This window comes from Copadichromis virginalis, linkage group LG16 (genome assembly GCF_057382275.1).
Source record: "Copadichromis virginalis isolate Kocher_CV1m ecotype Utaka linkage group LG16, C_Virginalis_male_GT1.1, whole genome shotgun sequence".
Classification (NCBI taxonomy): domain Eukaryota; kingdom Metazoa; phylum Chordata; class Actinopteri; order Cichliformes; family Cichlidae; genus Copadichromis; species Copadichromis virginalis.
Genome location: NC_140633.1, coordinates 11,514,303 through 11,538,859, shown reverse-complemented (window position 1 = coordinate 11,538,859; position 24,557 = coordinate 11,514,303). Strand labels below are relative to the sequence as shown.

The 24,557-nt window shown below is 45.8% G+C and overlaps 1 protein-coding gene and 2 long non-coding RNA genes across 3 annotated transcripts; all 3 read right to left on the bottom strand.

Annotated features, from left to right (window-relative positions):
- Nucleotides 1–8,107: 8,107 nt before the first annotated feature.
- On the bottom strand, nucleotides 8,108–9,070 carry LOC146690308 (olfactory receptor 6N2-like). Its single transcript, XM_085435070.1, has one exon. It carries the CDS (start codon nucleotides 9,065–9,067, stop codon nucleotides 8,108–8,110), a length of 960 nt encoding a protein of 319 aa, XP_085291196.1. The 5' UTR covers nucleotides 9,068–9,070.
- Nucleotides 9,071–15,203: 6,133 nt separating this feature from the next.
- On the bottom strand, nucleotides 15,204–15,911 carry LOC146690307 (uncharacterized). Its single transcript, XR_014915792.1, has 3 exons — nucleotides 15,736–15,911; nucleotides 15,457–15,662; nucleotides 15,204–15,377 (listed from the first exon to the last, which is right to left on the bottom strand). It is a non-coding gene; the product is annotated as an uncharacterized LOC146690307 (long non-coding RNA).
- A 4,485-nt stretch (nucleotides 15,912–20,396) lies between these two features.
- On the bottom strand, nucleotides 20,397–20,950 carry LOC146690306 (uncharacterized). Its single transcript, XR_014915614.1, has 3 exons — nucleotides 20,892–20,950; nucleotides 20,613–20,818; nucleotides 20,397–20,533 (listed from the first exon to the last, which is right to left on the bottom strand). It is a non-coding gene; the product is annotated as an uncharacterized LOC146690306 (long non-coding RNA).
- Nucleotides 20,951–24,557: the final 3,607 nt, after the last annotated feature.

Genomic DNA, 24,557 nt, shown 5'->3' with positions numbered 1-24,557 from the left:
CGGTCACTACCCACAGCTCGTGGCCATAGGTGAGGGTAGGGACGTAGATCGACCGGTAAATTGACCGGTAAATAAAACTAATAAATAAAAAATACACACATCTTACTGATCTCTGCAGTCAGTAACATTACACATAAAGTGCAAACATAATAGCAATTGTATAAACACACACACAAACACGCCTTTAAAGTTTAAAGGCGTGAAATTGGACGGTCTAGTTCTGATTAGCGTCACCGCTGTCTCGGTGGAGTTTAATAAACTCGGCCGTCTGCTTCTTGCTATCTAAAATATAACCAGACACTGGTGTAAATTCTCGACTGTCTCATACTTCTGTTTAATAAGTTTTCTGTTTGACGTTTAGTCAGCTGTGTGAAAACCAAGGAGGAACCCACCCGGGGGATTAATAAAGTTTTATTTTATCTAATCTAATAACTTTAATCTCAGCCAAACCGATTTACTCACGAACAAACAAAACACTGAAAAAAGCCCAACAATAACATTTTTAGGTTGTCTAAGTGACTTATATATTACGTTTAACCCGAGCAGCGAAACTCCGCGGTGATCTGAAAATGATGTGCCGGGAGTTGTGCCGTTCTCGGCCGCATCAGTAACCCTCGAGCTCCCGGCTAGCTGTCGAGCTGGTGGGTAGCAGACGCCTCTGAAAACGTCGAAGCACTTTTGCAAATATGGGATATCTTGATAAACCGAGCAGATATTTGATGTTTACACAACTACTTTCTCGCCTGAAAATATGTTAAAAGTTTATTTTGTGACCCAGAAAGATTAGTATGAGTAATTTTAAAACTTAGTAGCGGCCGCCATTGCTGGAAACTGGAGTTTGGCTGGGCCGCGCTATGAATTCTGGGATATGGTAGTAATTTGGACAGCCTTCGGCGCGTCGCTGTGACGTAATCGGTCTACAAATGCGGCCTCAGGAGGATGCAGCCCATGAATTTGGACATGTCCAGAGTATAATCGCAGCCTTTGCGGTTAGAAAATTGCACTTGATCATGTCGCGATATTATCGCAAATGCGATATATCGTTCAGCCCTACTACAGAGTCAGAATACAAACAGACTAAAGAAGTCTCTCCAGAAAAAAAAGAACCACTGCCCAGTATTTACATCATACCCTGAAGTATACCTTGAAGAACCTGGAGAGGTTAATTCTCAAACATCTCACAACTCTGGTGAGTAAACTGCTGGATCCCCTGCTGGTCACTTACTATCCTAGTATTGGGGTGAATGATGCAGTCATGTACCTCCTGCACAGATCACTGTCACACCTGGAGAGTACTGGAAGCACTGTGAGATTCATGTTTTTTTTTTCTCCCTTCCTAACGGCCACCTCCAGAAATTCTCTGATGATACAGTCATTGATGGATGTCTGAGGGGAACGATCTAGAGTATAGGAAAATCATCACCGACTTCATCATCTGGTGTGAATTCAACCAACCACCATCCATCGCACCAGTGAACATCCATAGTTTGGATATTGATGTGGTCGACACATACAAATTCCTGGGTGATCCAACATATCACCCTAATTTAATTTAGCCTTCTGTTTATTTTACTTTATACCTCGTGTATTTATATTTATTCAGTCGGATCTGTTTCCAGCCCTTTTTAAACTACTTTAAACCACTTTGATCTCTAATTTTCACTTGGTGAGGGATTATTATGTTCTTCCTAGTCTGAACTGCTCTCTTCACCTGAGCTGCTATCCTGTTCTGAGTCACTGTCTTCTTTGTTTCTTACAGTCACGTGCAAAATGTCCCTTTTTTCCACACTCCCAGCATGCAGCGCTAAAATTACTGTTTGGTGTGTATCTAAGTCTGCCTTTACCTCTTGCTCTTCCAATATGCATTCCTCTCCCTTTCTTTTGGATTATTCCTGCTCCAGCTTATTGTTTTTCTAAACATTTCTCATCAGGTGTTAATTTTACTTGTTTATTTCCCATTTTCAAAGATTTTGCTGGGCCGTCACTGGCACGCTTGACTTCAGAGTGGTTGCTGATACTCCCTTCTACTTCACTTCTAAAAAATGAAGCGGTATCAGTTTTATGAGATAAAACTCAACCGTTGTCCTTTGTCACCAGTACGTGAGCCTCAAGCAAAGAAAACAAAAAATGGAAGTAGTTCAGCAGCATATTGTGCTGTAAAATCAACTTACTTCCAGACAAATACACATAGACATTTGCGCCCTTCTACAATTTGTTACGAAGTAATTACGACTACCTCTAAAACCTAAGTCTAATTTGGTTCGTTACGGCGTAATTGCGGCTATTTCTAACCTATTTTACGCGTTTCATTAAACCTTTGCGGTGGTTTTATATACCAAAATAATGTTTCTCACCCTCAGATGTCTCACTGGTGGTTCGGATCGTCAGACTGAATCCCACCGCCGTGGACCAGACTATAAACACCTGCCCGCACCCGAATTCACGTCCCGGGGCTTTCTTCCTCGTCTAAGAGGAAAACCTTTTGGTGGCAGTGGTTATTATTATATTCACATGCTTCCATCTTCCATCAGTGGTCAGTGACAACTCGTACTTTTCGACTCTCCTTCTTCTCCCTCCTCGCGCTCACAGAAACATAACAGGTATTGCAGTCCATTCTCCCTGCAGCACAGACTACACTGCCCATGAGGCTACTTTCTTCTGCAACACTCTGCCTATTGCCTTCATAATAAATTATTTTGAATAATAATTTTTAAAAATATTTCTTCAAGTTATTAGGCGGCCGCAAGTACAGGTGACATGGGGCGCGAGATTCAGACACAGGCATTAGAGCCTCTTAATGCGTGCTTTCTTTGGGTTTCCACTGGCGTGGAATTACCAAAAATAGAGAGGGCATAGCCTAATATATGAAACAGGGAAAGACCGCCGTGTAATCCATTTATTTCAATAAGGTAACTGTATTCTGAATACCACCTTTTAAAACGGTAACTGTAATGGAATACAGTTACTCATATTTTGTATCTTAAATATGTAACGCCCGTACAATTATTCCATTACGCCCCATCACTGCCGGCAGGGTGCAGGTGTTGAGTGGCCAGATGTTGTTCTTCCCATTCAACTGACTATTCAAAACTTGCTCTAGCTTGAAGTTGGCCTTTAGTGTTGTTCTGTCATGGTTGGCTGTGTGGCAGGCAGGCAGGAGTGGTGAACCCAAAATGCAGGACTCTTAGGAAACGAGGTTTAAACTGAAAATGCAGCTTTATTGCTGGAACAAAACTTCAACATAAAATAAAACTCACAAAAGCAAACAAAACTCTAACTGAGGTGCAGGAGGCCTGGAAGTCATGAACACACAGCAAGTTGAGGGTACGACAAGACAGGGAGCACAGGAAAACACAGGGCTTAAATACACAGGGGAGTAATTAGGAAATGGACAACAGGAGGGAGACACAGCTGGGAGAAATTAGGCTAACGAGACAGGAGAGAGGTAAAACTAAACACATTGACATGAGACATGAACTTTCAGAATAAAACAGGAAACTAACAGACACAGAGAACCAGACAGGACACTGAACTTGGCAGGCAGACTCACGAGCAGACACAGTGACACCATGGACAGACAGAGGGAACACAGGCAGGCATGAAACAAACACACTAACACATAGCAAACCTAAACAAAAGACAAGGCAGAATAAACAAGAATATAGAAGAATATAAAGAAACACAAAACACCGAGTCCTCAGACTCAGGACCATGACATGTTCGCCACATCCCCACTGAATTGAAGGCTCTTAGCATTCTATGCATTCCATTGAGTCAACGGCTTTCATTTTCATTTTTCTCCTTGTGTGATTAAGTCTTACCTGTAGGCCATTCTGTGGATACAGTGACGTTAAGGATCTCTGCCTGTAAAATCTCCTCAAACACATGCATAGCAAAGTAGAATATTACCAAGCTCTCAGAGCTTCGCGATTAATAATCAATACTCTTTTGATGTATTTGTTTCGCAACTACTTTCTTCTCCTTTCCCCGTTTGCCACTGATGAACTGATAACACTATCGGAGTTATTACTGTACAACTGTGACATTTAAGAAATCAAAATATTCATATTTTCATTCATTCTTGTGTGTGTGTGTGTGTGTGTGTGTGTGTACATGCGCACTCGCATATGCCTTAGAAGAATGAAAAAAGGTACTTCAAACTGTATGATGCAATTTACTTCATAATATCAACATGGCCCCTTAAGGCGAATTCATGACTTTAACATTTGGCTACACAAAGCTGCCCCCTGGTGAGTAAGGAGCCGGCTCGCGTTGTTCACTTCAAAGAGTTGGCTCTAAGAGCCATTTTTGTGCCATTTCATTCGCGACCGACACGTCACTAATTTGTATTCAGCCAATCTTGATATCTGATCACTCAGATCACTGCAGCGTTGACCTGCCCCACACTAAGACTAGGGCCTCAACATAGTCAAAATGAACATACTGTCATGTCTTAATTTCCTTTTATTCATGTTGCCACTTCTCCCTCCTCTGTCTTGCTTTAAGAATATACACTCTGTGGTGTCTAAATTTATTTGGAATGGGAAAAGGCCATCAACATTGCTACAGTTTTACTACTGGTCATTCAAAATCAGGGTGCTTAGGGGGTTGTTACTACCAGAGATGGGCAGTAACGCGTTACTGTAATCCGATAACTTTTTTCAAGTAACGAGTAAAGTAAGGGATTACTATTGCAAAAACGGTAATTAGATTACCGTTACTTTCCCGTAGGAATGCTGCGTTACTGCGTTACTAAAACCGTGATTTTTTTGCGAGAATGTCTCATGACAGTGACGTAAGCGAGTGGACGTTCGTGACAACAGCTGTGTGCAGATCAATGGATAATATATCGAGTGTGGGAGAGAGTATGAGCATGCAGCGTTTAAAGCGTGGAAGTACTGACCTTACTTTAAGTTTGATTCCATAAAAAGTGACAAAAACATTAGTGTCCGTTGTGCGTGGGAAGAAAACTTCTTTTTACAGCGAAAAAAACCTCTAAACTTCCAAGCAAGCACCAAGTGCGCTACGACGTAATGGGAAACTCACAGAGAAACTCGCGGATTCTTCCACTGACCGCTGCGGCACACCTGCACCAGGGTAAACCTCCGCCTACCCTACTCCTGCTTTACAGGTGAAAATAGAGCAACAGGACCGCTGAGTCTCTGACTTTATTTATTTTCTGCTGTGTTTTACTTGCATCTATTTGAAAGAGTGAGTGTAAACACACAAAAATATTTTATGTGCTGGAATGTGCAGAAAATAGGTTTAAATATTAAACAAATTTCTTCCAGTCAGAGAATGTTGCATATAATTAAATTTTTGCTTGATGCATAAAGTTAAAAGATTAAAACTAATAAAACAAGTTTTAAAAAGAGACTTTTCCATTTGATTACATTTTGTATGATGGATTATGTAGAAAAAGTAGAATTGGACTGAAAGATCTATCGCTTTATCACCTATTCAGGTTGTAAATCGTGTTTTTAAAAAGTAACTAAGTAATTAATTACTTTTGAAAATAAGTAATCAGTAAAGTAATGGGATTACTGTTTTGGGGAAGTAATCAGTAATTAGTTACTGATTACTTTTTTCAAGTAACATGACCAACACTGGTGAGGAGTAATCCGAAGCGAACACAGCAGCCGCCCTGCACAGCGCTACCCTTCCAGCGCGTCACACAGACCCGCCGTGTTCCCCCGCAGGAAACAAGCATCGAAGGCGTTTGGAAAGGGAGGGGGATAAGTGTGTGTGTGTGTCCATAGTTCGCCCTGCCAGGCTAAGTAAACAGTCTACCAGCCAACCCAGGTGGCCTTGTATGGAGTGGGAAGGAACAGACTAAACACAGTCGTTATCAGGGTGTTTTTGTTCGGCTCCAGCCTTGCAGCTGGCGCCAAAGGGGCTATCCGCATGAAGTGATGGTGCTTTTTACTTTAGTGCGAACAGCTCATATGAATTTCAAAGCAGTTCTACAGTCCAACACTGGTCTCTCAATCTCCTGTTGGAGAGCCGCGAGCTTCGCCATACTTGCGTTCTTTGATGTTGTCATTTCTTGTGCTCATGATGTTGGTTTTGATATCTGTTGAGAGGGAAACATGAAGATGAAACCAGAAGATGTCCTTAAGTTGTCATGTGATGTAAACTGTTTAGAACTCATACATATATACCAACAAGACAGTGTACATCACTGTCACAACAGCATTTGTTGTCATCCAAAGGTTTTATGGTTTTTCCTATAATACCTTGTGGCCACTCTCTAGTCAAAATGCCCTGACCGATTTTTTGTCCCAGTCCAGCTGACCAGGTGGTCAAGGTGCGGCCTCATGGTCTCTTGCTTCTACAGCCGAACAGAGCAGGCGGGCTAAAACTTTGTTATCGGTAAGCTGAAGAAATTAATCTCTAACGAGTTAAAATGCCATCCAAACTGATAATGTTCACAAAGTATAATTTTGTACTTGTCGTAGAGGACAGCGTGAAACCAGAAGGTTTACTGAGCTGTGGCTTCATGTAAATGCTGAGCATCCACTCGACGGCGGTAAGCTAAATGTGGCTAATCAGACACGTGATGTGCGGAGTGTGGGTACAGTTGTTGGGTGTCTCTGAAACGCACTGTTGATATGCTAGTTAGATCGTTAACCAAGTCATTAACATGTGAAAAGCTGTAAATGGTTAAAACAGCTGAAAATAAGTTTATGAGAGATAATTGTAAGCAGACTTTATGCTGCTTCCTGCTTAATTTTTTGATGTCAATCATTTGTTTTACAATACAGTGGAACCCCGACTTAGGAATACCCCATTTAACGAAAAATTCAAGTTACGACGGCACTTAACGGCAATATTTCTGCCCGTGTTATGGCAAAATGCCCGTGTAACAAAATCCACTGTCTCTGATTGGCTGAGCCCAGAATGCCTACAATGCCCACAATGCCTTCCAAATCATGTGACAACCCCCTTGGCTTTCGTACTTGAGCTTCGCTGTTCCACTTGAACGACGTATTGTTGTTGCAGTTAGCAATTAGCCTATAGCCTACCATTCACTCAAAAGGCGCGATGGGTGCTTCGACTTACGAAAATTTTCGACTTCTGAAAGACCCTCGGGAACGACTTAATTTCGTAAGTCGGGGTTCAACTGTACTCAGTATTGAATACTTGGAGGTAATTTTTAGTGTATTTCCACTTGTACTAGTAGGCCTATGATACAAGCGGGATTAAGCACATCTATTCTAATACTCCTATTCGTGGACTGAGTCCTTGTGTTTACATGTTATTGAAATTATTTGCACTTTGTTCGGTTTCTGATAAGCGTTTGTGTATTGCTCCAACAATGACTTTATATCTGATGGATCTAATGAATGTTTACCATGAAAAGTGAATTATATGGTGACTATAATTCCTGAATGTTTGAAGCCCTGTAGATCATCTTTAACATTGCTGCAGGTTACAACTTCAGGTCTCAAAGTCAAATGAACACTGCAGCATCACTGAGAGTTAAAAACTGTATAAATTATTTCACCTTTAATAAAATGGGTGTTCTGTTTTACAAAGTGTAACAATTACATTTAACATCCAGGTATTCATGAAAACAGAATTTAGTAAATTTAACAGAGTTAGAAATTAGCATTGAATTTACACATTACACTATACAATACACTATATTATGTTTATAAATAATGAGTTATGGAAAGTTCAAAAGAATTTTTCATTAAAAAAAACTATATATATATATATATATATATAACTGAGAAAACAGAAGACACTGTGATGAATATTCACATGCTTGTCAGCATCAAAGAGAGACTTCTACTAATTGATTCATTCTACTAAATTATTTTTATGTGAATATACAATAGTAAATAATAATCTATGACAATATAGAAGGGGAAATGTGAAATGCAGGCATATGAGATGTTTAGAATTTAAACATTACCAGAAACAGTTTAAGAAATTGTTTGTCTTTGTTTTATGACCATTATGTTGTCATCAATAGAAGAACAGAAATGAACATTTACATAAATGTCATGACATTTCTATAAATTTGATCTCTTTTCCTCTGTCTAGTATGTAAAATCGGAGAAAAGGTACTCCATTGTCTAGTTTGCATTACAATTTAAAATTATATGCCATACATTTGATAATAGGGCAGTAATACCAGTGTTATTAAACTTGACAACAATATTTTGATATGTTTGAAAATTTCATTCATTTTGAGTCCATATATGATTGGATTTAAAAGAGGATGGAATACAATTGACTGAAACGTCAATGTCAAACGAAGAGTTTTGGATAGATCAGAATCCAGTCGAACTATAATTATATCAAAGAAAATAAAACAGGAAAAGTTGGTTAACACCAGCAGGTGGGGTAAACATGTCTTTACAGCTTTTTTCCTCACTTCTCTACAACAATGGTAAGATATTCTAATAATCCTGATGTATGTAAAAAGTATGAAAAGCAAAGGTAGAAGGGCAATTCTTATCAACATGATCACACCATATATAGATATTGCGACCGAGGGCACACACTGAAGCTTGTAAAGTGAATTATTACAAAAAATTCCTGTCAGAGAAAAGCTACAGAGTTTGACATTCGAATACAACACACCCATCACTGAGGTTTCAAAAGCAGGTATAAGCCAAGCTAAAATCAGACATACATAAATAGTTATTCTATTCATAATAACTGGATATTGCAGGGGTTTACATATAGACACATACCTGTCATATGCCATTGCTGCCAACAGTAAAAATTCTGAACCAACCAAGGTGTAATATGATAAACCTTGGAAAAGACAGAGTGGATATGATATCATCTGTTTTTCAGACAAAACATCAGATAAGAGCTTTGGATAGATAATCATGCTGTAAAGAACAGAGTTGATTAACAAAGCTGCAATAAAAATGTACATTGGCTCGTGAAGGTTTTTGTGAGTCCAGATAAGGAAAACTATAGTGGAATTAAAGCAGAGTATCAGAATATAAAGTGTAAATATGATCACAAAATAAAGATACCTGTATTTGTGCAATTCTGCAAACCCACCTAGAGTTAACAATGTTAGATTTAATTCAACATCCATTCAATTAACAAAAATGTTATTTACTATACAACTAGATGACATAAATGGTATTCATTAAAAAACAAATGAAAAGACAAGTCTTAATGTATTTGTTACAACCCACTCTGTTAGGCGTCAGGGGAGGAGTAACATAAACAAGCCCCCCACACAAACTGAGTAAAGTAAAAAGTTTTAATTTCAAACTTTAAACAGAAAACCGACAGGGCTGTTCAACAGACCACTGGGCATATAATTATTACATAAAGAACAAACGAAACAGTCACGCGTAAAAGCTAAGGGTTAACTAAAGCAGGCTGGCAGCACACAAAATAAAAGCTAAGGCTAACTAAGGCAAGCCAGCATCACAAAACTCTAATGAAACTAAGTTCAGCTGTATATCAGGTTTAAACAAAGAGCAACACAGCAAAGAGGTTTAACAAACAAGATTCACATGCAGAGCAGACGAGAAGGACACTGCATATTCACTTCAGAGCAGCAGTTCCCCCTAGTGTGAAGGATCTTCAGCCTTTTATACTCCCAGGTGCAGACAATCAGCCAGTCAATTGGTCATGGAGGGGTCATGGGATCGCCAGGCAGCAAATCGTCCGCGAGGTCTGGCACACTGTGATCTGCATAAAAGAAGGCTGGCACAGGACTCCCAGCAGCCAGTCATCCACGAGTCCTGGCACACTTAGATTTGCATAAGCACAAAAGGGTAGTCTCACTCTCTCCAAGGCCCAGGGCCGTAACACCACTCCCCTTAAAATACAAGACTACGTTTTGTATATACAGATTTCAATATTCATGACAGACAACAAAACAAGTCATACTCACAACCGGGAGAGGCCATCAGCTAGTACATTTTCTGATCCTTTTATATGCCAAATCTCCAAATTGTACTCTTGCAGCAGCAAGCATCGCCAAATAAACAGGGGTACTCATGGACCAAATTAGCTATGTCTTCTTGTTGCTCGGAATGATTTTAACACTTCAGAGTAAGGCAAGCGGGGCTTAGAACCACTGGAGTCATTCAGTTTTAAACCATCAGCCTCGTCTGTGCTTTCTACCTCTGAGTGACTGAAGACGGCCACAGGAGCACAGCTCCCAGTGGGTTTTGGTTAGGGTCGGGAGTGGTATAACTTTAACATGATTATATGGCAAACACAGGTTTTGCGTCTTCGATTCGGCGTGCTGATTATGTAATCAGTTTCTCCTACTTGTTCGTGTACCTCATAAGGCCCCTCATACTCAGCAGAAAGAGATGATCCGGGGACAGGGAAGAGGACAAGTACTTCATCTCCTGTCTGGAATTGTCGTTTGACAGCAGCCTTATCATAAGCGTGTTTCATTTTTCCTCGTGAAACAGTGAGGTGCTGCTTAGCCAGAGCATTAGCCTGACTCAAACGCTCACAGAAATCCTGCACATATTTGGTCACTCCCACTCTAGGGCTCCCTTCCTGGATCAAATTTCTCTTTCATTGATTTAAGCGGGCCACGAGGCGTGTGGCCAAACACTAGTTCAGAGGGACTGAACCCGAGTGACTCTTGGACAGCTTCGCGAGCAGCAAACAACACAAAGGGAATCCCTTCATCCCAATCCACTTTGGCCTCTAAGCAATACTTGCGGAGCATGGCTTTTAAGGTTTGATGCCACCGCTCTAAAGCTCCTTGGGATTCTGGGTGATAGGCAGAAGACACAACCTGTTTGATTTGTAGGTTTTTAGCTACTTGCTTGAATAATTTAGATTGAAAGTTAGAACCTTGATCTTTTATGACAACTTTAGGCAGTCCGAATGTAGAAAAAACTTAGTAAGGGCTCTCACAACAGACCTTGCCGTAATTTGTGCAGTGGAATAGCCTCAGGGAAACGTGTAGCAGCACACATAATGGTGAGTAAATATTGGTTTCCTGACGTTGTTCTTGGTAGTGGACCTACTTAGTCTACTATGACGTGATCAAATGGTTGATCGACTACTTGGATGGGACATAATGGTGCAGGGGGTATAACCTGATTTGGTTTACCCTCAAGTTGACACATATGGCAACTACGGCAGAAAGCAGCCACATCACGTTTCATGCCAGGCCAGAAGAAGTGTTTTAATAGTAACTGATACGTTTTTTTGATGCCTAAATGTCCTGACCACTGGCTTTCACGAGCAAGCGCCAGGATCTTTGACCGATACAGCGTGGGTATGACAATCTGCTTAACCTTACTCCAGTCCACACTCCTAGCACCCAATGGAAACCATTGACGTATTAGCACAGCTTGTTCTATGAAAAAGGCTTGTTGCTCATTCTTAGCTTGCTCAGCACTTACCACATGCTTAAAACATCGCTGCAACGATTCATCAGCCAACTGGGCCGCCGACAGATTTTCTCTGGTTAAAGGCAGTGGTATTTCTTTTACAGATGGACTAGGCTCCTCAGGGTTTACCAAGTCTGGGGAAGACAAAACATTGTTGTCGTCAGGTAACGTGGCACCCTCCTCAGAAAATGAGGACATCAACACAGAATCAGCGAGGGTAACGTCACCATCTTTACGGGCTTGGGCACGAGTAACCACACAGGCTGGGTACAGCTTTGGGGTCACAGAAATATCTGGGGCATTAGAACTGAAGGGCTTATCCAGCACCTCCAGACTAGGACGCACTAATTCGCCCGTAATATCATTTCCTAGCAACATGGCCACCCCCTCTATTGGTAAGGACGGACATACTGCGACAGGGAAAAATCCCGTAACGAGTTCTGATTTGATATAGACCTGGTGAACGGGTCTGGGAGCATAACCCATCTCTATTCCACGCAGCACAACATTAAAGCCGCATGCACTGTCTGCTGAGAAAGGTAAAGCACTAGAAAGGATTAAGGTCTGAGACCCTTCGGTGTCTCTCAGTATGCGCTTCGAGTAATGAACCGTTTTTCAATACAAGCCTCAGTGCTTCAGAAAGCTTCATTTGGCCATCACTACCGACAGGGCTGTTCAACAGACCACTGGGCATATAATTATTACATAAAGAACAAACGAAACAGTCACGCGTAAAAGCTAAGGGTTAACTAAAGCAGGCTGGCAGTACACACAATAAAAGCTAAGGGTAACTAAGGCAAGCCAGCATCACAAAACTCTAATGAAACTAAGTTCAGCTGTATATCAGGTTTAAACAAAGAGCAACACAGCAAAGAGGTTTAACAAACAAGATTCACATGCAGAGCAGACGAGAAGGACACTGCATGTTCACTTCAAAGCAGCAGTTCCCCCTAGTGTGAAGGATCTTCAGCCTTTTATACTCCCAGGTGCAGACAATCAGCCAGTCAATTGGTCATGGAGGGGTCATGGGATCGCCAGGCAGCAAATCGTCCGCGAGGTCTGGCACACTGTGATCTGCATAATCAGAATCAGAATCAGCTTTATTTGTCACAAGCAGGTTGCCCTGCAGTGAAATGGGACCCCCCGACCTTACACACATAACACAGACATCACATGGGGTTACAAGTCGGAGATTGGTAGCGTTACAGAAAAGAACACTGAAATGTACACAACAACGGGAGGGTACAAGAGGAAAACAAGAGACCTCCACTCATGCTGTGCTTCCATGGTAGGACAGCACGAGAACAGGAAACAAAAAAAACTCTGCAGAAAAAAAAGCACATGAATGGCCACAGCACAACATTATGAAAGACATGACAAGCCACAGGGTTGGGTAGGGGATATCATAACACAATAAACACAGTGTGCACATCTGATCTGGGACTGCTGCAATCTTTCGACTGCGCCGCCAGCTGACCCGATGTCCAAATCATGGGGGAGGTAAGCATCGAAGGCGCTGGAAGGGGAGGGGGGATGGGTGAGTGCTTATCAGTGTAAGTGTATGTGTGTGCGTGTCCATAGTTCAGCAGAGACAGTGTCCTTCGCCCTATCAGGCTAAGTAAACAGTCCTCCAGCCAATCCAGGTGTCCTTGCATGGGATGGGAAGAATAGTCATCACACAGTCGTTATCAGGGAGTGATTGTTCGGCTCCAGCCTTGGGCCTGCAGCTGGCGCCGTGGTGGTGTCCGCATTTTGATGTTGATTTTGTTGATTTTTTCATGCGAGCAGCCCAGGAGAATGTCAAGTTGCTCTTTAACACTCTGACGCTGGTCTCTCAATCTCCCGTTGGAGAGTCGCGAGCCTCCCCATGATGGTATCAAACTTCTGTTCCATGGTGTTATCATTCTTTTGATTCTGAGACCCCACAACTGCAGTGATCCGTTCCGCGATGTGTTCCAACTTTCGCTCAAGGGTCTCATTTTGAGCAGGCCTCTCTCTGATGTATCCCCCCATACGCTCAATGGTGTTGTTTTGAGCCTTCACAGCAGCTGTAAGCGTCTCCAAGGTGTTAACCATGCTGCGTTCATTGTGAGAGGTCGCGCCTCGTCCCATCGTTTCAATTCCAGCGGGCAGCCTTGGGGGGGTTTGAACAGCCGGTTCTGCTCTCTTATTTCTCCGATAAACCAGGGCCAAGCCAGCTCCGATCAGCAAGAACCCTGTTATCATGGTTCCGAATAGGTAGATATCTTCAGCGTCCTTGATCGACAGGCACATGACCCTCCAGTTCTGCCACCCGTCCATCGTGTATCCGGCAGGGAAAGTCCCTCCAGGGTACTCAGGCTCTCCCGAGCCCAGACTTCTCGTTGAGAAAAGGGTGTCAATAGCATTCAGAGACCAGTTGATCAAATCCATAATTCTCTTTTAGGTTTAGAGAACGACAGTGAGCGACTGTTCCAGGGAAAGTAATGCACACGAGACAAGACAAGGACACAGAGGCTAAGCAGGGAAGATAGGGGTAAGAAGGCTGGCACAGGACTCCCAGCAGCCAGTCATCCACGAGTCCTGGCACACTTAGATTTGCACAAGCACAAAAGGGTAGTCTCACTCTCTCCGAGACCCAGGGCCGTAACAGTATTGTAGTAATACTTTTCCAGCACCGAACTAAGAAGTAATTGGCTCTGTGGCTTTGTTTTATCAGACAACTTCCCATTCTCAATGGGACTCATTAAGTTCTTCAAGAACATGTAAACAACTTCACCAAACTTTATCAGTTGATATTTTTGTCTGTATGATCTGTCATCATACATCATACCTCATACAGAGGTGGGTAGACTTAGTAGTGTAGATAAAATAATAATAAAATATCATTATTATTATTATTATTATTATTATTATTATTATTATTTGTATATAACTTTCCATAACCAAAGTGCTTGCTGGTACAGGAGAAGCACTTCTAGTATATATTCTGAGCCCAGGCCATGAAGGACAGGTAATTAGTAAAATCTTAAAATCAATTCTAATGCAATATGCTAATTTTTCTTAGTCTTTAGAAGATGTCTAGCTGCTGTATTTTGCACGATCTACAGTCAATTTAATGCTTTCTGAATGATACCTGTTAGAAGACCATTACATTACTGTATTTTTTGGATTATAAAGGTGCACTTTAAATCCTCTAATTTTCACAAAAATCAACAGTGCACCTTATGTATGAATTCTGGCTATGCATACTGACCTTGAACCAATTTTATGTGGTACACAGTGCTCAAAAATCTGTGAAAAAATGTCTTAGCACGGGTCCAAAACTCTGTCTGCTTCAGGTCTCAAAGTCAAATGAACACTGCAGCATCACTGAGAGTCAAAAACTGTCTAAATTATTTCACCTTTAATAAAATGGGTGTTCTGAGCCCCGGCTTGGACAGTCTCAGTCGTTGTGTCCTTGGGCAAGACACTTCACCCGTTGCCTACTGGTGGTGGTCAGAGGGCCCGGTGGCGCCAGTGTTTGGCAGCCTCGCCTCTGTCAGTGCGCCCCAGGGTGGCTGTGGCTACAATGTAGCTTGCCGTCACCAGTGTGTGAATGTGTGTGTGAATGGGTGGATGACTGGATATGTAAAGCGCTTTTGGGGTCCTTAGGGACTAGTAAAGCGCTTTAAGATGGCGGCGCGCACAGACGCAGCGGCCCGGAGCTCCTACACTTTTGCACTTTTGGTGGTACTGTGTATTATTTCACACAGTCTGGGGTTACTTCAATACAACAGAGATGATCTACTACAACTAAGCCGTGGATGTCACGGCGACGGATGGCCGGTACTGAATAGGACTCAGGTGCAGAAACCCAGAGTGGAGACAGTAGATGATTTAATAGTTTATTACGGTTAAGTGCAAGGGGAACAAAAAAAGGGAAACGTGGCAAAGACAGAAAATGACGAGACGTGGAGCCTTGGTGTGGCGTGCCCAGGGGAACGTGGCTAGGGCGAGGGAACGAGGCCTGAGAAGTGGAACGGAGCTGAGTGGGGAACAGTCACACTGAGGGGAGAGGATATAGAAGTTAGGCGGGTAGTGAAGGCAGCTCAGAAGTGGCCAGTATAAGAGCAGCAATTCTTACTTGCAGTTAGGGACCTGGAGTGTTTGAGAGGGGGATGATGAAGATCCAGGGGAGGCTGAGTGGCGTGGAAAGGCTGACCTGAGATCCGGGGCTCCAGATGGAGTGTGATGGCAGGAGGGCAGGCAGGTGAGGCACAGAGGGATTTCCAAAATGATCACTAGGTATTCCAAGTCCGGAGGTGGAGTGAGCCAGGGTGGGTACAGCAACTGTAGCACAAAAGAGTCTTTGTTAGTAAGATGAATCACAGCGAGAATTTGAAACACAAGACCTGTTACCAACATGGGTTGATGACGAACTGGCAGTGAGTGAACATCGATGTGTGGTTTAAATCCCTCTGGTTTGATAGCCTGCAATAGGCTCCAGGTGTGCAGGAGCTGGAGTTGGCCCTGCCCAGGGGCGGATCCCAGGTCAGTTCAGGAGCCTAATGGAAACTCCAGCCACCCACCGTAGACCATGACAGTACCCCCCCCCCCTCAAGGGACGCCACCCGGCGGCCGACCGGTCCCCAGCCCGCGACGTGACCTGAAAAAATCAGAGACAAGAGCAGGATCAAGGATAAACGAGCGAGGAACCCAGGCACGTTCCTCAGGCCCATACCCCTCCCAGTCCACCAAAAACTGGCGACCCCGACCACGGCGACGGACGTCAACGATCCGCTGAACCGTATAGGCCGGATGACCATCGATGAGCCGGGCGGGCGGAGGGGGGTCGGAAGGCGGGCACAGCACACTGGACAGCACAGGCCTGACTTGGGAAACATGAAAAACCGGGTGAATCCGCAGACTGGGAGGAAGCTCGAGCTTCACAGCAGAGGGCGAGATGACCGAGTGGATGACATACGGCCCAATAAACCGAGGAGCCAGCTTGCGGGAGGAAACTTTAAGGGGAACATCCTTAGCCGACAGCCACACCTTCTGCCCTGGAGCGTACCGAGGAGCTGGCGACCGTAGACGATCTGCATAGCGGCAGTGGCGGGCAGCAGCTTTCTTCAGTGCCTCCTGGGTCCGAGTCCAGACGCGGCGGCAGCGCTGGAGATGGTGCTGGACGGAAGGCACAGCCAAATCAGCCTCTTCCTCAGGGAAGAGGGGAGGCTGATAGCCCAGGGACGCTTCAAATGGAGAGAGACCAGTGGATGCGGAAACATGAGAATTGTGCGCATACTCCACCCATGGGAGATGTGCTGACCAGGTAGCCGGGTTATGGGAAACCATGCAGCGGAGCATGGACTCCAGCTCTTGGTTGAGCCTCTCAGTCTGCCCGTTGGTTTGAGGGTGGTAACCAGAACTGAGGTTGGCTCGAGCACCCAGGGCAGAGCAGAAAGATTCCCAAACCTGGGATGTAAACTGAGGTCCCCTGTCAGAAGTGACCTCGGCAGGAATCCCGTGGAGTTTGAAGACGTGGTCAACCATCAGTCTTGCAGTTTCCGTGGCAGTGGGTAGTTTCTCCAGGGCAACGAAGTGAGCTGCTTTTGAAAACCTGTCGATCACAGAGAGTATCACTGTTTTACCTGCTGACCTAGGCAGTCCAGTGACAAAGTCCAGGGAAATGTGGGACCAAGGACGAGAAGGTACGGCTAGAGGTTGTAGAAGACCGGATGGTCGCTGATTTCGGGTCTTGTTCCTGGCGCACACGTCACAGGCAGAGACGTAGTCCCGCACATCATGTTCCAGAGTTGCCCACCAGAAGTGACGACGTAGTAGTGCGATGGTGCGGCCGATTCCAGGATGGCAGGAAAACCGTGAGGTATGAGCCCACTTAATTACAGCCGAACGGGTTGCTGTGGGAATGAAGCGGCGGCCCGGAGGACCTGTGCCAGGGTCTGGTTCATCCAGTAAAGCACGCTGGATGGATTCCTCTATGTCCCAGGATAAAAACGCTACGCGGCAGGAGGCAGGAAGCACAGGAGCTGGTTCGGTGGGTTCAGCGTCTGGGTCGTAAAGACGAGACAGGGCATCAGCCTTGGCGTTCTTGGAACCTGGACGGAAAGAGATGGCAAACTTGAAGCGATCAAAGAACAGAGACCAACGGGCCTGGCGGGCGTTTAGACGCTTAGCTGTTTTGAGGTAAGTAAGGTTTTTATGATCTGTGAAGATGGTGAATGGGTGTTCAGCTCCTTCCAATAGGTGACGCCACTCTTCCAGGGCTAACTTAATAGCCAGCAACTCTCTGTCTCCTACATCATAGTTGCGTTCAGCTGACGAGAGTCGACGTGAAAAAAAGGCACATGGGTGTAACTTGGCCTTGGAACCTGAATGCTGTGAAAGGACCGCTCCGACGCCGACGTCGGACGCGTCTACCTCTAGAACAAATGGCTTGGAGTGATCTGGGTGACACAATACTGGAGCTGAAGTAAATAGGCGCTTGAGCCTACTGAATGCTACCTCAGCTTCAGGTGTCCAGATGAACTGTCTTTTGGTGGATGTGAGTGTAGTGAGAGGAGTGGCTACCTGGCTGTAGTTGCGAATAAACCTCCGGTAGAAATTGGCAAAGCCGAGGAAACGTTGTAGGTGCTTGCGTGACGTGGGCGTGGGCCACTCCAGGATCGTGCGGATCTTGGCTGGATCAGTCTTCACCTGCCCTCCTGCGAGTATATAGCCAAGAAAAGTGACAGATTGTGCATGAAACTCACATTTCTCGGCTTTGACGTAAAGTCGGTTTTCCAGGAGGCGTTGGAGGACTGCTCGGACGTGGACATGGTGTTCCTGGGGGGTCTTGGAGAAAATGAGTATGTCATCAAGATAAACAAAGACAAACTGGTTCAGGAAATCACGGAGCACGTCGTTGACCAGGTTCTGAAAGACAGCGGGGGCATTGGTTAACCCAAACGGCATGACGAAATACTCAAAATGACCTAGGGGCGTATTAAAAGCCGTTTTCCATTCGTCCCCCTCCCTGATGCGGACAAGGTGGTAGGCATTGCGGAGATCCAGTTTGGTGAATACGGTGACTTCATGGAGGGATTCGAAGGCTGAGCTGATAAGGGGTAAAGGATATTTGTTTTTAATGGTGATGTCGTTTAACCCTCTGTAGTCTATGCATGGACGGAGTGATTTATCCTTCTTTTCCACAAAAAAGAAGCCGGCGGCCACTGGAGAGGAGGATGGGCGGATGATACCTGCAGCTAATGACTCGTGGATGTACTTTTCCATGGACTCTCTTTCTGGTCTGGAGATGTTGAATAGCCGGCTAGAGGGAAGCGGAGCACCAGGTAGAAGGTCGATAGCGCAGTCATAAGGCCTGTGGGGTGGTAAGGACGACGCTTTGTCTTTACTGAAAACTTCCTGGAGGTCATGGTACTCAGGTGGGACGAGTGTGAGGTCAACCGGATCAACGCCCGAGGTGTTAGTGTCAGGGGCACCCGGCGATAGGGCAGACTTGAGGCAGTGGGCTAGACAAAAAGGGCTCCAACTAGCGATTTTACTTCCAGACCAGTCTATATGAGGGTTGTGTTTCTGTAGCCAGGGGTAGCCTAGGATGAGTGGTGAATCAGGAGAAGAGAAGGTGAATAAGGTAATGGCTTCATGGTGGTTTCCAGAGGTGACGAGGGTTACGGGGCCAGCCTGATGGGTTATCTGAGACAATATTTGATCGTTTAATGCGGTAACAGGGATGGGAGGATCGAGAGTCTTGAGTGGCAAATGAAGGCGTCTAGCGAGAGCTAAATCTATTAAATTTTGCTCTGCTCCGGAATCAACGAGAGCATGGAGGGGGTGAGAAACCTTATTTAGACACAGGGTGACTGGTAGAATTAACCGGGGTTTGGAACTGAAAGAGGATCCGCCCACCAGTATCCCCGAAATTACCGGCGGGCGGAGCCTTTTGGCCGAACCGAACACTGCGCTAACCTATGCTCCACTGAGCCACAGTAAAAACACGCGCCCGACCGAAGCCGTCGTTCTCGCTCCTCTGGTGTGAGACGAGAGCGGCCGATTAGCATAGGCTCCGGAGCGGCGTCCGTTTCCACGGAAACGGGAGCGGATGTTGACACCGGACGTGACGGTGGAGGAAGTGAAAACGTACGAGGCGCAGGTTTACGATGTTTCTGGTTCTTTTCTGCCTCCCTTTCCCTCAGGCGATTATCTATCCGAAGGGAAAGGGAGACCAAGTCTTCAAAGGATTTGGGCTCATCGCGGGAAGCGAGCTGGTCTTTGAGCTCGTCGTTTAAGGCGCGACGGAACACTCCCCGAAGGGCATGATCGGGCCAATTGGCCTCGGCGGCTGCGGTACGGAAGTCGATAATGAACTCAGCGACACTCCGGCTCCCCTGTTGCAATCCGAGCAACCTTTCATCAGAACTACCCTCCGATACTGGGTGAGTAAAGGTCTTTTTAAACTCGCACAGAAAATCATCAAACGAGCAGGTTGGGAGCGGGTGAGCCGACAGGTACGCCTCGGCCCATAACAGCGCCTTGCCCTGTAGCTTAGCCACCAGATATGCTACCCGAGCTGATTCGCTAGTAAATGAACGGGGTGAATGCATGAACGCGAGAGAACATTTCAGTAGAAAGGCCGTACAGCGGCCCCGCTCCCCAGAGTACGGCTCGGGTTCTGGGAATGCAGCATCGCGAAACACGGAGCCCGAAGGGGTCGGAGCTGGGGAAGACTGGGGAGGTTCTGCCACGGGCGCAGGGGACGCGGAGGATGGGCCTGGAGGAGGGGAAAGAGCCGACTGAATCTCCTGCAGGGAAGCTAATATCCTAGCCTGGGTCTCGCCTATGGCTTGACACCGGGTGTCGAGAACCTGCAACGCTTGCTCATGAGCCCCTAAAATGGCTCCCTGCTTGGAGACTGCTGCACGTACTGGGTCTGCTGAGTCCATTTGTTGGCCAGTTCGTACTGTCACGGCGACGGATGGCCGGTACTGAATAGGACTCAGGTGCAGAAACCCAGAGCGGAGACAGTAGATGATTTAATGGTTTATTACGGTTATGTGCAAGGGGAACAAAAAAAGGGAAACGTGGCAAAGACAGAAAATGACGAGACGTGGAGCCTTGGTGTGGCGTGCCCAGGGGAACGTGGCTAGGGCGAGGGAACGAGGCCTGAGAAGTGGAACGGAGCTGAGTGGGGAACAGTCACACTGAGGGGAGAGGATATAGAAGTTAGGCGGGTAGTGAAGGCAGCTCAGAAGTGGCCAGTATAAGAGCAGCAATTCTTACTTGCAGTTAGGGACCTGGAGTGTTTGAGAGGGGGATGATGAAGATCCAGGGGAGGCTGAGTGGCGTGGAAAGGCTGACCTGAGATCCGGGGCTCCAGATGGAGTGTGATGGCAGGAGGGCAGGCAGGTGAGGCACAGAGGGATTTCCAAAATGATCACTAGGTATTCCAAGTCCGGAGGTGGAGTGAGCCAGGGTGGGTACAGCAACTGTAGCACAAAAGAGTCTTTGTTAGTAAGATGAATCACAGCGAGAATTTGAAACACAAGACCTGTTACCAACATGGGTTGATGACGAACTGGCAGTGAGTGAACATCGATGTGTGGTTTAAATCCCTCTGGTTTGATAGCCTGCAATAGGCTCCAGGTGTGCAGGAGCTGGAGTTGGCCCTGCCCAGGGGCGGATCCCAGGTCAGTTCAGGAGCCTAATGGAAACTCCAGCCACCCACCGTAGACCATGACAGTGGAGATCTTCAACTAACATCCGAGTATCTCATCCCCCCGGAGATCGTTAAGCAACCCCCGGGGCTACCCGCAACAGCAAGCCGCAGGAGGAGACGTTGCGAGCGGAGGCAGAAGAGAGGCAAGCGGGGAGGCCTGTGGGCACGGCTAAAGACTAGTCCGTTTAAACCACCACTCCCGATCATATTCCTCTCCAACGCCCGTTCAATCCGTTACAAACTGGATGAAATACGACTGCAGATCGCCACTCGACGGACTTTTAATAACTGTTCGTGCATGATTTTCACTGAAACCTGGCTGGACAGCGCCATTCCCGATGCGGCTATCGATCTAGCAGGCCGCACCGCCTATCGAGCCGACAGGTCTGCGGACTCGGGTAAGAAGACTGGCGGGGGGCTGTGCATCTATATTAACAACCTTTGGTGCACGAACGTCACGGTAACGGAAAAACTGTGCAGTACAGAGGTAGAACTGTTGGTGTTAAAGTGCCGTCCATTCTATCTCCCTCGGGAATTTTCTGCCGTTTACATCTGCGCTGTTTACATTCCACCAGATGCTAATGCTAAGCTAGCGTTAGCACAATTGAGCAGCAGCATCAATAACAGCCTGGTAGCACACCCGGACAGTGACTTTATTGCGGCTGGGGATTTTAACCACGCGGACCTGAAATCTGTACTTCACAATTTCCACCGTAATGTGAAGTGTGCTACCAGAGGAGATAGAACGTTGGACCAGGTGTACACCAACATGGCGAATGCGTACAGAGCCCAGGCTTATCCCCACCTGGGTCTGTCAGACCATCTCTCCCTTCTGCTACACCCAATATACACACAAAAGATCAAGAGCACTGGGATTACAACCAAAACCGTGAGAACATGGCCGCAGGACGCTATTCCGATGCTTCAGGACTGTTTCCACTGCACAGACTGGGATGTATTCAAGGTGCAGGACACTGACAATCGTGTCGCATTGGACAGTTACACCTCCACTGTCTTGGACTACATCTGTTTCTGTGTGGACAATGTAACAACTTGGAAACGATTCCGTGTGTTCCCTAATAATCCACCCTGGATGACACACGGAGTTCAACAACTTATTCGAACGAGGAACAACGCTTTCAAATCCGGGGACCAGGAGGCATACAGTGCTGCCAGGGCCAACCTGAGAAGAGGCATCAAGACTGCCAAGCAGCAGCACAGGAGGCGTATCGAGGCCAGGTTTGAGAACAACACAAACCCAAGGCAGGTCTGGGAGGGCATCAGGGCTATCACGGACTACAAAAGAAGAACACCATCACCCTCAGCCGACAGTTCTACTCTGGCTGAGGATCTAAATCTCTTTTATGCCCGTTTTGACAGGGAGAACACCGACCCTGTCCTGTCCCCTCTCCCCTCAACCGACCCTGCTCCGGTCCTGAGCACTCATGAGCTGAGGCGTGTGTTCCGGAGCATTAACACCAGGAAGGCAGCCGGGCCGGATGGAGTGCTGGGCCGGGTGCTAAAAGACTGTGCTGCGGACCTGGCGGACGTCTTCACCTCTATATATAACACCTCGTTGTCCTGTTCACTGGTACCATCCTGTTTCAAAGCAGCAACCATCGTTCCCATCCCAAAACAGTCAAATGTCACATGTCTGAACGATTTCAGACCTGTGGCACTCACCCCCATTCCCGCCAAATGCCTGGAGAGACTGGTCATTAAACACATCAGAGCTGCTTTTCCACCATCCCTGGACTCGCACCAGTTTGCATACAGGGAGAACCGGTCAACCGAGGATGCGATCGCCACAGTGCTGCACACATTACTGAAGCACTTGGAACACAGGAACACCTATGCACGGCTCCTCTTTGTAGACTACAGCTCGGCTTTTAATACCATCCGGCCATACAAACTCCGTCCCAAACTCCACCAACTGGGACTTAACTCCTCTCTGTGCAACTGGATTGTGGACTTCCTCACTAACCGTAGACAGAGTGTCAGAGTGGGTAAGAACACCTCTTCCACCCTTGTGGTCAACACCGGTGCCCCTCAGGGGTGTGTTCTGAGCCCTCTGCTATACACTCTCTTCACCCATGACTGTATTTCCTCCTGCGCGTCCAATCTCATTGTTAAGTTTGCAGATGACACTACAGTGCTCGGACTTATATCCAACAATGATGAGACAAACTATAGGACAGAGGTGCAACAACTAGAGTCATGGTGCCACGACAATAACTTGGTCTTAAACACCAAAAAGACCAAGGAGATCATTGTAGATTTCCGGAAGAGGGGCCATAACAACCATCTGCCTCTCTTCATTGGCAGTGAGGCGGTGGAGAGGGTGAGCAGTTTTAAATTCTTGGGGGTAACTGTGACCGAGGACCTGTCCTGGGGCAACCATATCACCTCAGTTGTACGGAAGGCCCAACAGCGCCTCTACTACCTGAGGAGACTGCGGAGCGCACACATTCCCAGATCTCTGATGTTGAACTTCTACAACTGTGCCATCAGCAGCGTTCTGACGTATGGATTTCTAGTGTGGTTCCCCAGCTGCACCAAGGCCGATCAGCAAGCACTCCAGCGGGTGGTGAAAGAAGCTGGCAGAATTATTGGAACAAGTCTGCCAGAGATCAGTAATATCTTCCCCACTCGCTGTCTGAGGAGGGTGCACAGTATCCTGCGGGACCAACATCACCCTGCGCGCCACCTTTTCCATCTGCTGCCCTCAGGGAGAAGGTACAGGTCTATACAGGCCAGAACATCCAGACTGGCCAACAGCCTGTATCCACAGGCTGTGAGGCTCCTGAACTCTCTGCCCCCCTCTCACGGACAATAACCATATCCAACTTCTTAATAGCAATGAACTGGTCTGCATTGGTGCATCATATCTTTATTCTCTTCCCCCTCCTGCCCCCCCCCCCCCCCCCCTCTTTCTTAAATAGATAACTATCATATCTGATATCATATCTCACAGTACAATAATATTGAATGGGTTGCATTGTTGTATTTTGTCATGTTTCTCAGGTCTTTGTCTGAATTTCTACGAACATTATTGCTAAGGATTGTCTTATTGCATTGGAGTCACACTGGGTTAAATATGTACACTTGGGTTTTAAAGGGTTTTTATTATTTTCTTCTTTTTTTGGGTTGTATGGAAGCCCCAAACGCAATTTCATTGTTCTTGACAATGACAATAAATAAATAAATACTAAAATACTAAATACTATATAAATACAGGCCATTTACCATTTTACCATTTCTGTTTTACAAAGTGTCACAATTACATTTAGCATCCAGGTCTTCATGAAAACAGAATTTAGTAAATTTAACAGAGTTAGAAATTAGCATTGAATTTACACATTACACTATACAATACACTATATTATGTTTATAAATAATGAGTTATGGAAAGTTCAAAAGAATTTGACTGCCTGCTCAACCATTTGGTTTAGCATATTTTGAGAGACTATATATAATGAACTGGAGTACTTAGCTTAACTCAACCTTAT